This window comes from Thunnus thynnus, chromosome 24, assembly GCF_963924715.1.
Source record: "Thunnus thynnus chromosome 24, fThuThy2.1, whole genome shotgun sequence".
NCBI lineage: Eukaryota > Metazoa > Chordata > Actinopteri > Scombriformes > Scombridae > Thunnus > Thunnus thynnus.
Window position 1 is genome coordinate 13,590,759 of NC_089540.1, and position 14,651 is coordinate 13,605,409.

The 14,651-nt window shown below is 43.1% G+C and overlaps 1 protein-coding gene across 1 annotated transcript; it reads right to left on the minus strand.

The window, feature by feature from the left end:
- Positions 1 to 63: 63 nt before the first annotated feature.
- Positions 64 to 10,742, minus strand: igfbp5a (insulin-like growth factor binding protein 5a). Its single transcript, XM_067583671.1, has 4 exons — positions 9,816 to 10,742; positions 2,938 to 3,146; positions 2,361 to 2,480; positions 64 to 2,231 (listed from the first exon to the last, which is right to left on the minus strand). The coding sequence occupies exons 1-4, from the start codon at positions 10,147 to 10,149 to the stop codon at positions 2,094 to 2,096; spliced, it is 801 nt and encodes a 266-aa protein (XP_067439772.1). The 5' UTR covers positions 10,150 to 10,742; the 3' UTR covers positions 64 to 2,093.
- Between the last annotated feature and the right edge of the window lie 3,909 nt (positions 10,743 to 14,651).

Sequence of the window (14,651 nt, forward strand, 5' to 3'; positions counted from 1 at the left end):
ATTGCTCTCCTATATATCGCTATAAAGTGAGCATGTTACGTGCAGGCATTAGGAATGTCTGAGTCATTAATTGAACATTTAGATTATAACAACAAAATGATATAAGCGACAGAACAAAAGTCTTTTGTCCTCCGTCAACGACATCCACACCGAAAACTGTTTTCCTCTCTTGTGTTGGACCATCCCTCATTCAACAACACAATGCAAATCAGAATTCAAAGTGGCGTGGGGCAGAAGGCACTTGAATTTACATACAAACTCAGCGACCTTGCTCTTTGCAGGATAAAGAACCCCACAAACCCTGAGAGCAAGTCACCATTGACCTACGGATTTGCCTGTGTGGTGGCAGTAAAGACCCTGCACGTGCAGACATAAACAATGCGTGGCATTTGCATACGATTTGTGTGCGAGCTGTGAAGGGAGGTGCACGGCACCGTGATTGCCGGACAGTAGCTTGGGTAGGCTGGGCTCATGAGAACTTTTTGAAGGGCATGGCACATACAGTACACACACACACACGCACGCACACACACACACACACACACACACACACACACACTGTACATACATTTACAAACAGTGGAGCAACATGGAAGCAGTTTTAAAGAAGGCCTTTCAACAATATCTAACATTTTACAGTACAATAAGACATGTTTGTTTGTGAGTATTTTTTAGGATTATTATTTTGTCCTAATTGCTGGTTCATGAACGCACCATGGGTCTGTCTGAGCTTTGATCAAACAATGAGCACCACTGTCGGAAACGGAAAAATTAAAAAATATCTGCCCTCAATGTCTGCTCATTGGGCACAACCGACCATAAGACTACACACAGGAAGTCTGAATATTACTATATGAGCATCACTTCATCTTTGGAGGAAGGTTAGAGCATAACTGCCTCAAACACAACCAGTTTTACCACTGAATATCAGGTCTGACAAGAAAAAAAAAAGCATCCAAGGTTTATCTGATAGCAGCAGAATAGTCAGCGAAAGTGAAGTGCACTGCAAGGAGGAAGATTTAGACAAGAGCAAATCAATGTCAACATCATCACATTGCGATTTTAATCGATTATTAACCCTAAATAAATTCAAACCTGGCAGTTTTGAGAATTACTCAACAGTTAATATTACAATTACAAGAACCCCAAGCAAACTGGTGTTGATCTCTCATTGATTTTCTGTAATTTGATGTTTAATTCCTATATTTTATAGGTAGTTTACGAGTAGCTATTGACACAAACCACGTGCAAACTGCTGCTTAGAAGGTGGGAAAAGGGTGATTCTTTTCCAACTCAAGTAATTATTTCTAGTCCAGTTTCTACCTAAAGACCCTGCAGAGGTCTTAAAGAATTGGCAACACTTAAAAAAGTTTAAGCGATAAATTGTAGGCCTCTATTAGCTGTAGGTCTACTGATTTGACTGCATGGCATATGAAATGGTTGGTTGTCTTACAGGAGTCTTGCAGAACCGACCCCCCTTTGCTTGTCCCCCTAGCCTACAAGTGTGATAGTGTTCAGGGACAGTAGGTTGAGGGCAAAAATCAATGGCAGCAGTCATTATTCGGACACTGCTAAGGCCTGATTTAAACGACGATAACTGACTCACTATTGGATAATGTCTCCAAACTTGTTTGCTTGATCATCACCTTGAGAAAAACAAGTATAAAGGATTGATTTTTAGCCACATTTCATATATGTCTTGTCTCATACTTTCATGGAGTAAATTTAGCAATATATATAACTTGCCACTCAGACTCAGTACATGACATGTTTTCAATATCATACAAATATATATAATTTTCTATTATCTATGGATATAAAGAGATGAGGTTAACCTCAAACATAGTATACAGTCAGTGGGGAGCCAGAGTTAAGACCTACATGTGCAGATTTTCACCTAAGCAAGCTTTCAGGTTGGCTTCCCTTAAAAAAACAAAACAAAACAAAACAAAAAAAAACAACGCAGTCCATCACACCTGACCATATATATAAGCATTTGTGCCATATTTTCCTGATTAGCAGTCATTAAGTGTGCTAGCTTGATTGGCAGGTTTTAAAAAGGACAGGGCTCAACGAGTACGGCTGGTTCACTCTCATTCGTTGCTGTTGCTGTTGCTGTCGAGATCTTTGCACTGCAGGTCTCCTCCGGCGTAGTTGGTGCCGGGGATTTTCACACCAAACCGGTCCACACACCAGCAGATCCCCCTCCGACGACCACGAGACGGCTTACACTGCAAAAAAAGAATGGTATAAATGCTTTATTGGATAGTTGAAATACTTCATTTTGGTCTCAGAACCAAATTTGTTTAATTTGTTTGTTGATTGAATGAATGACATGATATAAAAGGATGTATTCATACTTGTTTGCGCTTGAAGAAACCCTTCTTGTCACAGTTAGGGATGTACAAAGAGAGAGCCAAGACCCGAGAGGTGTCCTTCATGCTCTGAATGAGATTATCCAGTCTTCTTCTGCAGGGGCCCTACATAAACAAACACAGGTATACATGATCACAAGTGTGAAATGAAATGTTAACTTGCACCAGAGTTAGAAATTAACAGCTTAAGGCTCTGGTACAACATGCCCTTGAAAGTTTGTAAAATGCCCCCAGAGAAAAGAAAAAAAATGGAGGCAGACCTATAATGAGGACTTAAGTATTTCACTATGTTCACACCATGTTGTCACATGTGAAAGTGGCCCCGTGGGGCATCTTGGCTTATTTGTCAGAACTGGTTTCTTTCCACTGTGCAAGAAGCCTGAAGCAGTAGGATGCAGTATCTGAGATTTGTATGTTTAAAGTGAAGCAAATGTCTGTTCAATTGCCAATATCCAAATCGAATAATCTACTGCTGATTCAGAAAATTGCCCAAAAACTTCTCTCTAAGTTGAGTCAATTTTCCAACCTGGCATGCATTTTTAGTAATCTCTTCCTCACTTACAAACTCAGGCTCCAGTTTATCCAAGCTGTGAGGAGGGAAATCCAGGTTGCTGGCAGGTCCCAGCCTGGCCAGCTGCTTGATGCGGTCCTTGGCCTGTTTCATTGCCTGGACCTTTAGACTGCTGATGCGGTCTCCATGTATGGGCACCTTAGTTTGAGGCAGCATCGACTCTGGGATGGGTAGCAGGGCGCCATCATGAGATTCTCCGCCTGATAGAGAGGCAAAGACAAAGAGGGACGGGGGGGGTTGGAGTTACTCATTAGAGTTTTCTTGTAAACAAAGGTGCGTATATACTTTAGGCCTAATAAAAGTGCTAAATGCTTTTCCTTCCTCATAAAACATCTGCGAAGCTATTCTTTGAATATTTTAAAGTGTTCTTCCACATCTTTTGTTGGTGCATTGCTTCGTTTTTTTGGCACTTTACAGCTAACGAGTACAGCAGCGCTTTCTGACCCAAACAGCTGATCTGCGGCGTAATACAGTGCACAGCATGTGTAGGAATATGAAAGCCCTACCATTGAGAACTTATAGTGCTATAAGAAAAGGGCTGTGTGACAGCAAGGTAAAGCGGTGAAAATATTCTAAATATAGCATACACTTAAACTGATATTGATTTTTATAGGTGTGCCTTTTTTAGGTGGATAAAATACGTTTTGCTGGCCCCATTCACTTCAGTACATGGCTTAGTTTCCGTGCCAGTACTCTTGTCTGCCTCTCACTGGGAGCGTGCTGACCCAAATCTACTGCAGGTAACACACTGACTATGGATAACTACCTCATACAACCACACTTCAAAAAATATGAACTATCCCTTTAAGCCTCACTTGCAGAGCACTCGTATTATTAGGAGGCCTCATTTAATGAATTACGTATCTCCCAAAAATCAGTTCCACTATTGCTCAAACTAAAGTTGAGACAAATTCAACAAAACTTCACTTTCTGAAGAAGTAAGTCAGAACTTTCTGAGTCCATTCATCAAAACAGAAATCAGTTGCACTACTGCTTAAATGTTTATCAGCATGATGACAGAATACAAATAAAAGAAAGAAGAAAGAAAAAAAAAGCATACCAAAAAAAAAAAAAGAGCAGCTGCAGTTCGCTGGAAGTTGATTCACACAGGATTACTGTTATCAGAGGAGCTCTGTCTTCACCAAAGTACACTCGGTAATTTACACCGGAACTTTGCAAATTACAGACGTAGCAGGATTAAAATAACCAGTGATACCAATTATTACAAACAACTTAATGTCCACAGGTGTAATATTAGTCCTGTGCGAACAGGGCTTCAAAGCATTTTTCTGCTGCTTTCAAGAGACTGTTTGAAGAAGGGTCAGAATCAAGAGCACTATGATGGCTCCCACCTGGAACTGTATCTATTTGAGTGGCTAAAATTAAAAAGTAAAGCTAAACTCAGGAGGGACAGTGGACACAGTACAAGAGTGTTGAATTTGGAAACGTCACAACACGACGTGATGATTTCACTGCGCTGCTAAATGCTTATTTAGCACAGTTAGTGGCTACTGGCCAGGTTCAGATTGGATGTGTTGACATACGGGACAACATAGCCTACATTTATGGCAAGTTAGGTTGCCAGTTTGGGGTATATGTAGACCAGGGGTTTTAAAACTTTTATAGCCAGTGACCTAAATGAGATATTTAGTCTCACCCTGGCACCCAGACCCATGAAAACATGCTATTACACTTGTCATGTGGCAAGCCACCAGAAACAGCCACAGCCCATTTTGGGACCCAACCCCCACAGAAACCCTCATGTACATGCATCTTTCATCTGTGCAAAAATACAGCTCTCTGCTAAATTTTGAGGAGTCGCACAAACCTCAGCACTCGCCCCTGTCCCTCGTCCCACCCTCTATTCATACGACCACAACGACTGTGTCGAGGCCAGAGCCAGTGGCTGTGGCTTTCTTTCCCAAAAGCACTTTAAACTGATATTTCACTTCATTTATAGCTTTAGACATGCATTAGTCTTGTATGTGTCCTAAGCCACGATTGGCCCATTTCCACTGCTGTGTCACGCACTTGTTTCCGTTTCATTTTGGCAGATTGCAAATTCTGCATATAAACCCCTCCGTTTCTGCACAGACGTGATCGCTAAGCTACTAAGCTAACTGGGCGGTGAGACAAGGTCACTGCCTCGTTGCAAATGATGCTTAAAACCTCCCAAGCCCCTTCTCCCTCCCCCACTCACCCCCCCACACAATGATCACGATGATAAAGATCACGATGATGTCATCCATCCCCATAATGACAGGTTCTTGGAAACAGCAAGAGAGATTTCCTCCAGAGAAAGCTGAGGCAGATCAGCAGCCAGCGTAAGTCCAATCAAGTCTTCACTCACTAATCCTTGCGCTCGTCTAATCTGACCTGTGCTGACTGATCTTTCATTTTTTTCCCCCTTCTTCCTCTCCCTTTTCCTCATGTTTGATTTGTGAGAAACTGTGATCCTGGAGAGCAGGATCCCTACAGCATATATTGTTAGAAAACTCATCCTCCCTCCTTCTTTTCCTCCTTAACTTTGCTTTATCTGGAAAATCTGAAGATTTACAACTTGAGTTTCATATTACTACATGCACTTGCAAACATAACAAAAAGGCAACTAAATACTCCTATTTATACTTATATCAGTTAATGACTGCTTGTTTCATTGTTATCTGATCTTTGACACATGATAAATGCACAAAATGCATACATGCATAGTGGTGTATTTATGTAGCAGTACAAAATCATACCTCAGGAATATTTAGGGATCTGTCAAAAATACATATTGAATCTCTTGGCAACTCCTTTATGTATAGTATGCATGCATGCACCTTCTTGGCTCATTTTGTGTGTCTATAAAATGTAATTTTAGTGTGTATTTATCTGTGTGCATATGGGTTTTGTTTAATTTATGTGTTGAGAGAGCGCCCAGCAGGAGATGTGGAGTTAATGGAGAAGCTGGCTGACGGGCAGACAGATGGGGGATCAGTACTGTAACCCACGCTCAGCCTGCATTCTGCTGAATCACTGCACAGCCTGGGCCTGCCTGCAGCGCCGAGAGGGGGTGGGGGGATGGGAGGGGGTGGGGGGAGGTGAAGAGACCAGGGTGGGACCAACAAAGAGCGGTGGGAGGGAGCAGAGGATAGTGTGGGAAAGGGAGGAAAAGGCAAGGGGAGATGAATAGCTGATTGGAGTTTTTTTGGTTATACAACCTTTTCTCAGATGCTCTGAAGGCTGAAATGATCTTACCCTGGCTGACAGAGTGCAGCCAAAAAAAGTGCACATTGGCTGGAATTTTAAATAATCACAAAATATTCTAAAAGAAGAAATTCTTCCTAGCAAACGAGCTTATTTTGGGCCACTTTGAATGTGACACTGATAAGCTTTTTCTAAGGTAGACTTCAGAATATAAGTGTCTTCCTTTCTTATCTTCTGCCTTTTGTTTCTGGGCTTCAGGCTAATGTTACTTAGCCAGAAAAACTGTGGTTCTTTGGCTCAGCCCACTGAGGTTTAACACAGCCAGTGAGATTATTTATGTTTCCAGACTAGCTTTGCTCTACACTAAAACTCCATTCTGCAGGAAAATAAAGCAAAAGACAGAATGGAAAGGGTGGAAGGGGAGGTGTAGAGGGGGGGTGGTAGGGTGGAAAAGATGAAGAGGGACAGTGGCCAGGCAGGGAAAGAGGAGAAGAGGCAGTGTGGTGGGAGAGAATAGAGAAAAAGGAGACAAAAAAGGTGGGTTAGGTGTGGGAAAAGGCACAGGTGGTGGACGAAGAAAAGTAGAGGTGTGCGGGGCATTTGACAAAAGAAAGACAGAGAAAGGCTGAGGGACAAAAGTGAAAAAGAAACTGTAGAGGAAGGGAACAGGCTAAAATATGATTTCACACCTTAAAGTGAGTGCAAGGGCCACAAGCCAACATTTCCCACAAAGCTCTCCGCAACGCTCCCCAGCAGACACAGTGACTGTCCCTGAACTGCCATTCAAAGGAGCCAACAAGGAGCCTCACAGAGCACCACCTGTAATCTTCTCCCTTGTTTTATGTTGGCTTGGGGGCCCCGAGGCGATGGGCCACTCACACGAAACCTACTGATTTACAGCTCGCGGCCCCACAAGGGCCTTTCAAACTGAGATGACAGGTTGATCGGCACTCGGCACCAATTGTTGACAGAGTTCACGGGGTCAGGGCGCAGGGGGGGGCTTTTGAGTCGTGTGCCTCAGTAATGACAGGTGTCTGCCATGCGTGTAGATTTGGGTATGGGTATTGGGACATGTCCCTACCAATATCAAGGTGTTGCTGGATTGTCCCTACCAATATTTTTACAGATCTCAAAAAATCTAGTCGCTTTCTAGTCTAGTCTGTCTAGTCTGCAGAGTTGCCAGGTTTGTGTGTTTTCTGCAAAAAAGAGCACTGTTATGATAAAGAGTGAAAGAGCAGGATATGGGGGATACTGGGGGGGGGATATTGACTAGCAGCAGCCTGGCAGATGCAACAGTATTGGAGTCGCTGAGGTAGAGAATCTGAAGCGGTTAGTATTTATAGTTTAACCGTTATAAACATCACAGAATAGAAAACGACTTCACTGGACAGAACTAAGATAATTTGATATTATATTAATTTCAGGCTTTAGGTGTTGTTAGCTACTGTGTGATCGTTGCTCAGACATGCTGTTTAGTTAAACAACTAAGCAAATTAAGACATCTGACCTTTTTAAAGAAGAATTAAAGTGTTAGTAATAGTTGAGCTTAGTTAATAAGAATGTTCTGTAATCAATCCAAACATTAATCTTTGAAATTAGTGGAAGAAATATTTATTATTTAATGCCATCTCTCCTCTTCTCTGTGAGTGGATCAAGAGCAGAGTTATTATTGCTTATGTGTCATTAAGGCATGAACATTATTTATGAGCTAAATTAGCCATAACTTCAACTGATTTGTTTGTGACTGTCATCATTTAATTATGAAAATCCTGTGAGCTGCAGCCTCTCAGGTGAGCTCTGATGTCACTTACACACAGACAGGTGAGCTGCAACCTCTCAGGTGAGCTCTGATGTCACTTACACACAGACTGGTGAGCTGCAGCCTCTCAGGTGAGCTCTGATGTCACAGAGACACATACAGGTGAGCTGCAGCCTATCAGGTGAGCTCTGATGTCACAGAGACACATACAGGTGAGCTGCAGCCTATCAGGTGAGCTCTGATGTCACAGAGACACACAAACAGATTAGCTACAGCCTCTCAGGTGAGATCTGATGTTACAGAGACATAGACAGGTGAGCTCTGATGTTACAGACAGGTGAGCTGCAGTCTCTCAGGTGAGCTCTGAGGTCACATGCACACAGACAGATAAGCTGCAGTATCTCAGGTGAGCTCTGATGTCATGGAGATACAGACAGGTGAGCTGCGGCCTCTCAGGTGAGCTCTGATGTCACAGAGACACACAGACAGGTGAGCAGTAGCCTCTCAGGTGAGCTCTGATGTCACTTACACACAGACAGGTGAGCTGCAGCCTCTCAGGTGAGCTCTGATGTCACTTACACACAGACAGGTGAGCTGCAGCCTCTCAGGTGAGCTCTGATGTCATGGAGACGCAGACAGGTGAGCTGCGGCCTCTCAGGTGAGCTCTGATGTCACAGAGACACACAGACAGGTGAGCAGTGGCCTCTCAGGTGAGCTCTGATGTCACTTACACACAGACAGGTGAGCTGCAGCGTCTCAGGTGAGCTCTGATGTCACTTACACACAGACAGGTGAGCTGCAGCCTCTCAGGTGAGCTCTGATGTCACTTACACACAGACAGGTGAGCTGCAGCCTCTCAGGTGAGCTCTGATGTCATGGAGACGCAGACAGGTGAGCTGCGGCCTCTCAGGTGAGCTCTGATGTCACAGAGACACACAGACAGGTGAGCAGTGGCCTCTCAGGTGAGCTCTGATGTCACTTACAGACAGACAGGTGAGCTGCAGCCTCTCAGGTGAGCTCTGATGTCACAGAGACAAACAAGCAGGTGAGCCGCAGCCTCTCAGCCAAGTCAGCAAATGCGTATTGAGTAAAGTAAACATTTTGCAGAGTCAGGCTCTTTGTGTGTGTGTGGACGTGGGCCGATGAAAGATAAAGAGTGATAGAAAGCAAGTACACATACACAATTATTTTGGCCGTTTGACAAAAAATGTTAAAACCCTTGGTGTCAGCCCATCTTAAGAGGGCTGTGACTTGACATCAGCACACATCAGCCTCACTGGCCCCTGAAGAGAGGTGGGAGGGAAGTCATACTCATTTCACCCTTTTGTGCATCATCTCCCTCAAAGAGTAAATTCATGGCAGAAGTTATTGGAGTTCAGTTTTATGACAGGGTGTGAATTAGTGTAATTGATTTCTGGACTGGTGATTACAGTCTGGAGGTCTTTCTTCTTTTTTTTCCATTTACCACTGCATCACTGGCTGACTCTCTCTCTCTTTCTCTTTCTCTCTGTGTGTGAGTGTGTGTGAGACTTGTGGGCTTCATTAAAATTCTTGCATTGACAAGGGAGGAGTAACATCTCTATCCAGCTGTTTTTTCCGGGTGATTTCTTTGCATCAAAACCTTTTAGATCTGTGGTTCAATCGTGATTTCTGCTGCGCAAATACCACCAGAGCTGACAGAAATATCATAGAAGTACTGAGATGATTGCTTAACAAAGGAGACCACTGCACATTTAGTGCTGTAATTTGACTTTAAACTCCTATAGTGGGATACAATTGGTAAAAGGAAGTTAATATTAACACTAAAAATAATCCAATCAATCAATTAAGGGCTCATTCAGTTAATTAATATTCCAATTAAAGGCCAAATTACAGCACTTGTGATCAGAATCAGTCATATCCCGTCTCTCCACAGGCTTACCTTTTGACGGGTGCATCAGTTTATACAACTTCTCGTTCCTGCACACCCCACGGCCGTGCAGGAGCGCGTGCAGCGGCTTCTCCTCGCCGTTCTTGGGCAGGCAGCGGAGCCCGCGCGTGCACGGCCCGGTGTACACGCCGCACGGCTGACCCTCTTCGAGCGCGCACGTCAGACAGCAGCCGCAGCCGGGCTCCTTCACCAGTTGACATCCCACCGGCACCGGCGGACACATGGACAGGGCCTTCTGATCGCACGGCTCGCACGGCACGTACGACGAGCCGCAGCCGGTAATACTCAGCAGGGGAACCACCAGGAAGGAAACACTCAGCAGCATGGTGTGTCTCTCTCGTCTAATCTGAAGTGTGTTTGAGCGAAACCGCAACGATTATCAACTAAATCTTGTGGTGAATCTTTTCTTTGCAGAAGGTTTCAGTCTAAACATCAGGGGGGGTTGTCTATTGCATCCACAGGTGTCTTGCGCGCTAAAGTCCACAGTGTCACCGCATCCGATGCTCGCAATCCACAGCAAAGACAGTCAAGCTGCTCCCCTCCGCTGTCCTTCAACCTTGCAGAGTCACCAATAAATTAAAGAAGAAAATAAAATATCCAGACACCACGTATCTCTTCCTCCAGTGATGCCCGGTGCCGTTTTACGCGCAAGCTGTCGTCTCCAAATGAGAAAGAACGAGCCTGATCCCCCCTGTCGCTCTCTCTGTAGGGTATTTTACCCGCACGGTTTGTGAGCAGAATGTATAATCTGTGGCTTTGAGCTTGCCTTTTAAAAAAGAAACTGCCAGAGGCGAAGCCTATAACGATGGGTATGTCAAACAACGTTTGGAGTGGGAGGCGCACTTGTCAACTCTGTGCGCTGCGATGCTGATTTCACAGGGCGGGTGCTGGCATGCCTCCAGATCTGCCAGATACGAGACGATGCTCCTGAAGGCGATTGAATAAAACCTCTCTCTCTTGCTGCAAAGTGGCCACTATTCACAGGTTTATGAATATATTATTTATCTTAGAACAAGAATGCTTGTGTTTAACAAGTACAGATAACTCCATACAGGATCACACTTTAGCCAAAAAGGTTGGGGACACTTTATTTAAATGACTGAAGAGGTTATTTGAATGGAAAGCCATTAAACCTCCAAGCTTTCAAAGAAAAATGCAATCTCAGAAACTACATGCCTCTTATAGGGAAGAGTCATATGTAGCTAATAAATTGACATTATTGCAAAGAAATAATAGACAGAAACAGAAGAAAATGTGATTTAATTTGCCACAATTCATGTCAGGTGCAGATTTAACAGGAAACAAGTGGCATTATTTTTGTCTTCTTTTAATAAAGGTATTTTTAGGAGCCAACTAGACTAAATGAGTTGTTAAGACAGAGATTTATGTCAAATTATTGCCACAAAACTTGCCTGTTGTTTTCTAATTTTAAAATATTGTTAGACAGAGTAAATATTGATCCTGATTGCTCCCTTCTTGTAGTTTTTCTTTTAAAAAAAAAAAAGGGCCTCTAAATAAATATGTGGTGATTTTTGCATGTTCAGTGACCTATATTATAATGCCAGAATCCAGAGACTCATTTCACTCACTGCTCACACTCACATGGACATCTGTTACAGCCTCGACTCCCTGATCTAGTGGTGATAGTGATTTAATTTTGTGTTTTAAGTGCACAAAAGATATAAGCAGACTTGCTGAATTTCCACGTTGCCAGAAAAAAAAAACTGCTTTCAAATTCCAAATCTTGATTCCTTGACCCCTAGTGTTAATATTTAGATACGGTCTCGATCATGGAAAAAAGCTGCTAACAATAGAAATCACAGATCCTGATCACCACCAAAATCTACTTCCAGCCTCCTTGGAAAAAGCAATTCCAGTACTCAGATACTTGTGTTGACCACAAACATGGTTCCCCTGTGGAGCAGCCAGATGGACAGAGAGACCCCACTACACCCTAAACCTAGTATGTGTCATTTGGTCTTTTCCTGTCTTTGTAAGAAATTATTTAGGGATGATTGACTGTGTAATGGCGCCAAATAAGCTTATTGTAGAACAATATGTCAGACTCCTCCAGATTTAAGGGTGGGTTCATGAATGTGAGACAAGAAAGCTTTATAATTCCCCTCAGATATCTTTGGGTTTTTCTCATTTGCCAAAATACTGTAGCTTTAAATATTTGCACGATGCTGTCTTAACCATAACAAATGTATTCTCCAAAGATCTGCGCAGTGACTCACTATAAAACGTTCAGATCAGGGCAAACTGCACTCAGAATGACCTTATTTTATGACTCAGCGAGGTCAGTGTCCAGCGAGATAGCGGTCAGATCTCATGGAGTGTTACTGAGTACAAAATGGTCGTAATTCACTCGATGTTTTGGCAGATACCAATATATGTCTGAGGGTTGTAGATGATCAGCATGTTTTTGTTTTTAGTAAACAAAGTCCCAGCGGAGTCCAAGTTGAGTTAATTTAATGCTTTCGACCCTGGTCATGTTCATTCTCTTGGCGCAGGCTATGATATCTCTGTGTAGTTTCTTGATTATTTAGTTTTATTTTCCTCTTTGATTACATCCTGTTGTTCCTCATCTTGCAGTTTAAATGGAGTTTTAGTGTCCCATAATGGCATAAATCCAATTTCAGAAGTTTGTAACGTCAGTCAGTCCTGAAACTGACCTTTCAAACCCCACACTGATCAAAGCTTTTATTCCTTTGCTGCGTCGAGTTTCACTTCCCCCCTTTGTGAAAGTTCGCTTCCCCCCTTTGTGAAAGCTCTCTTCAGATCATGTGACCCCTTTTTGCCTTTGCCCTTGACCTTTGCCGCGTATCAGGTGTCATATGACGTCACACGTGGCGGAAAGGTCAGCTCAGTGTCGCCTCCTCGCCCCTGCTCACTTTTCCCTCGTCTACCTGTACAGGGTGGAAGAAAGAGCGCCATTCAGATTGTAAACCTATAGGAGACATCTGTCTTTCACGGACTCCACATGAAAAAAACCTCCCTCTCAAAGATCATCCTGAGACTCTCCTGCACATTTATGATTCATAAATTGATGATTTATTACCCAGCGGCATATTGGCAATGCTGATGTCTACACTTGTTTTGTTTTCTCCAGATGTGGGACATGGAGGAACTGTGGTCTAACTGCTGCTAGGGTTCGTAAACCTTGTCGTTACGTTTGTTAAGGTTGGGCTTCCTGTGTAGTTTGGGGTCTGAGTCCGTTGGTGTGTATGGGCCATATGATGCACAGATGGTGGATGAAGCTACTTTGGATAGAGGTAACTGTTTGGGGTTTCCCTTGCAATTAAGCTCAAGGCTAAATATGTCCTGCAGATTTCAATTCCAGGTCTGTGAGAGGGCTTCAGGTATCTATATCAAAGAGAAAACACATTGCTGAAGGTCTTTTAAGCAACATGTATGTAGCCTACCACAGTATTTGGTTTACCATGTGGCACGTTTAACTTTGGTTGACCCATCTTGGACCATGTCTGTTCCACCACTTTTTGTCCAGTGTTGAAGTAACTTACTGGGAAACCTTGATGCTCCCAAACAATAGATGATGACTGTAGAGGCTCCTCCAACTCTATTTGTGTTTGCCATCCCGATGACACTCATTATGTGACCTATACATCCAGGGGCTAAACTGATTAGCATAATTTAGCTAACAGACAACTGCGAAAGTTCTTCAGGTGGGCTAAGACATGTACCTAACATCCAGTACCAAATGTTTCCAGAGTCCACACTTCTAGACTAAATACATCAAAAATGTGGCTGAGAAATACCTTAAATCAGTGTAATTCAGTATCCCACAATCCATTTTGTACTGGCCAGTTGTTTAATTGACACCAAGTGGTAACTATCATGGCTGAAGCCATGCCGAAGTCCCTTAAAGTTCAATGCCACCGATTGCAGCTAGATGCTGGCTCCAATTGACTCCCATTCAAAAAGCGTCAACTTCTCTCTGGAAATACTAAGTCAATATTTTTTTTCAATGAGTCATTATGGTCTCAAGCCCCACATTCAGGCCCTCTAATAAAGTGTGCCGGTGGTCATTTTGGCAATTACCGCTCCATTAATAATATTTGAAGACTTACAGTAGGTTTTGATGAATCAACTTCCAGATTATAAATATAGAACTGCCTTAAGTTGACGAGGAGCACCCTCATCACACACTGAGGCAAGACGCTACTAAAAACTGCACCAGCTCAAGTAATGCTGACCTCTGGCCTGTGAAAAGAAGCCAAGGCACCCATCCTTTTACTATTTAGTTCAATTTTTCAGCTCATTTCCATTAAGGAACTCTTGAGGAAACATGTCATGAATTGAGGAGACGCTGACTTGAATCACATCCAGGAACAGAAAGGTAGTGTAAATTAAAAATACACATCCACCAGCCAAATGATGTCATTGCTGCACATGCTTGGACACTCCCCACCCTGCAGTGCTGGTCTGCATCCAACTCCTATAGCAGCCGTATACGAAGAAAAAAAAAAAAAAAGAGCATGTGTGTGGTAGAGAAAGAGATGTATGTATATGTCATACTGTACCTGTTTGTCTAAGAGGCTCGTGACAGAACTACTACCCACCAAATCTTGTGTCTCGGGGGGGCCTCAGAAGGGCCCTCAGGCTACAGATGAACAGTACAGACAGAGTGAGCAGACACACAAATCTTATCAACACCCATGTCCTCCAGCAACTTCTTCTCTCCCTGTTTTCCTGATTCTTAACCTTTGCCTGTCTGTTCTTTTGTGAGAGGAGTTGCAGTCTTAATCAGGAAGTAATGTTTTTTTCATGACCATGCAAACAAAAATTAAGTATTTTGTGGTAAAA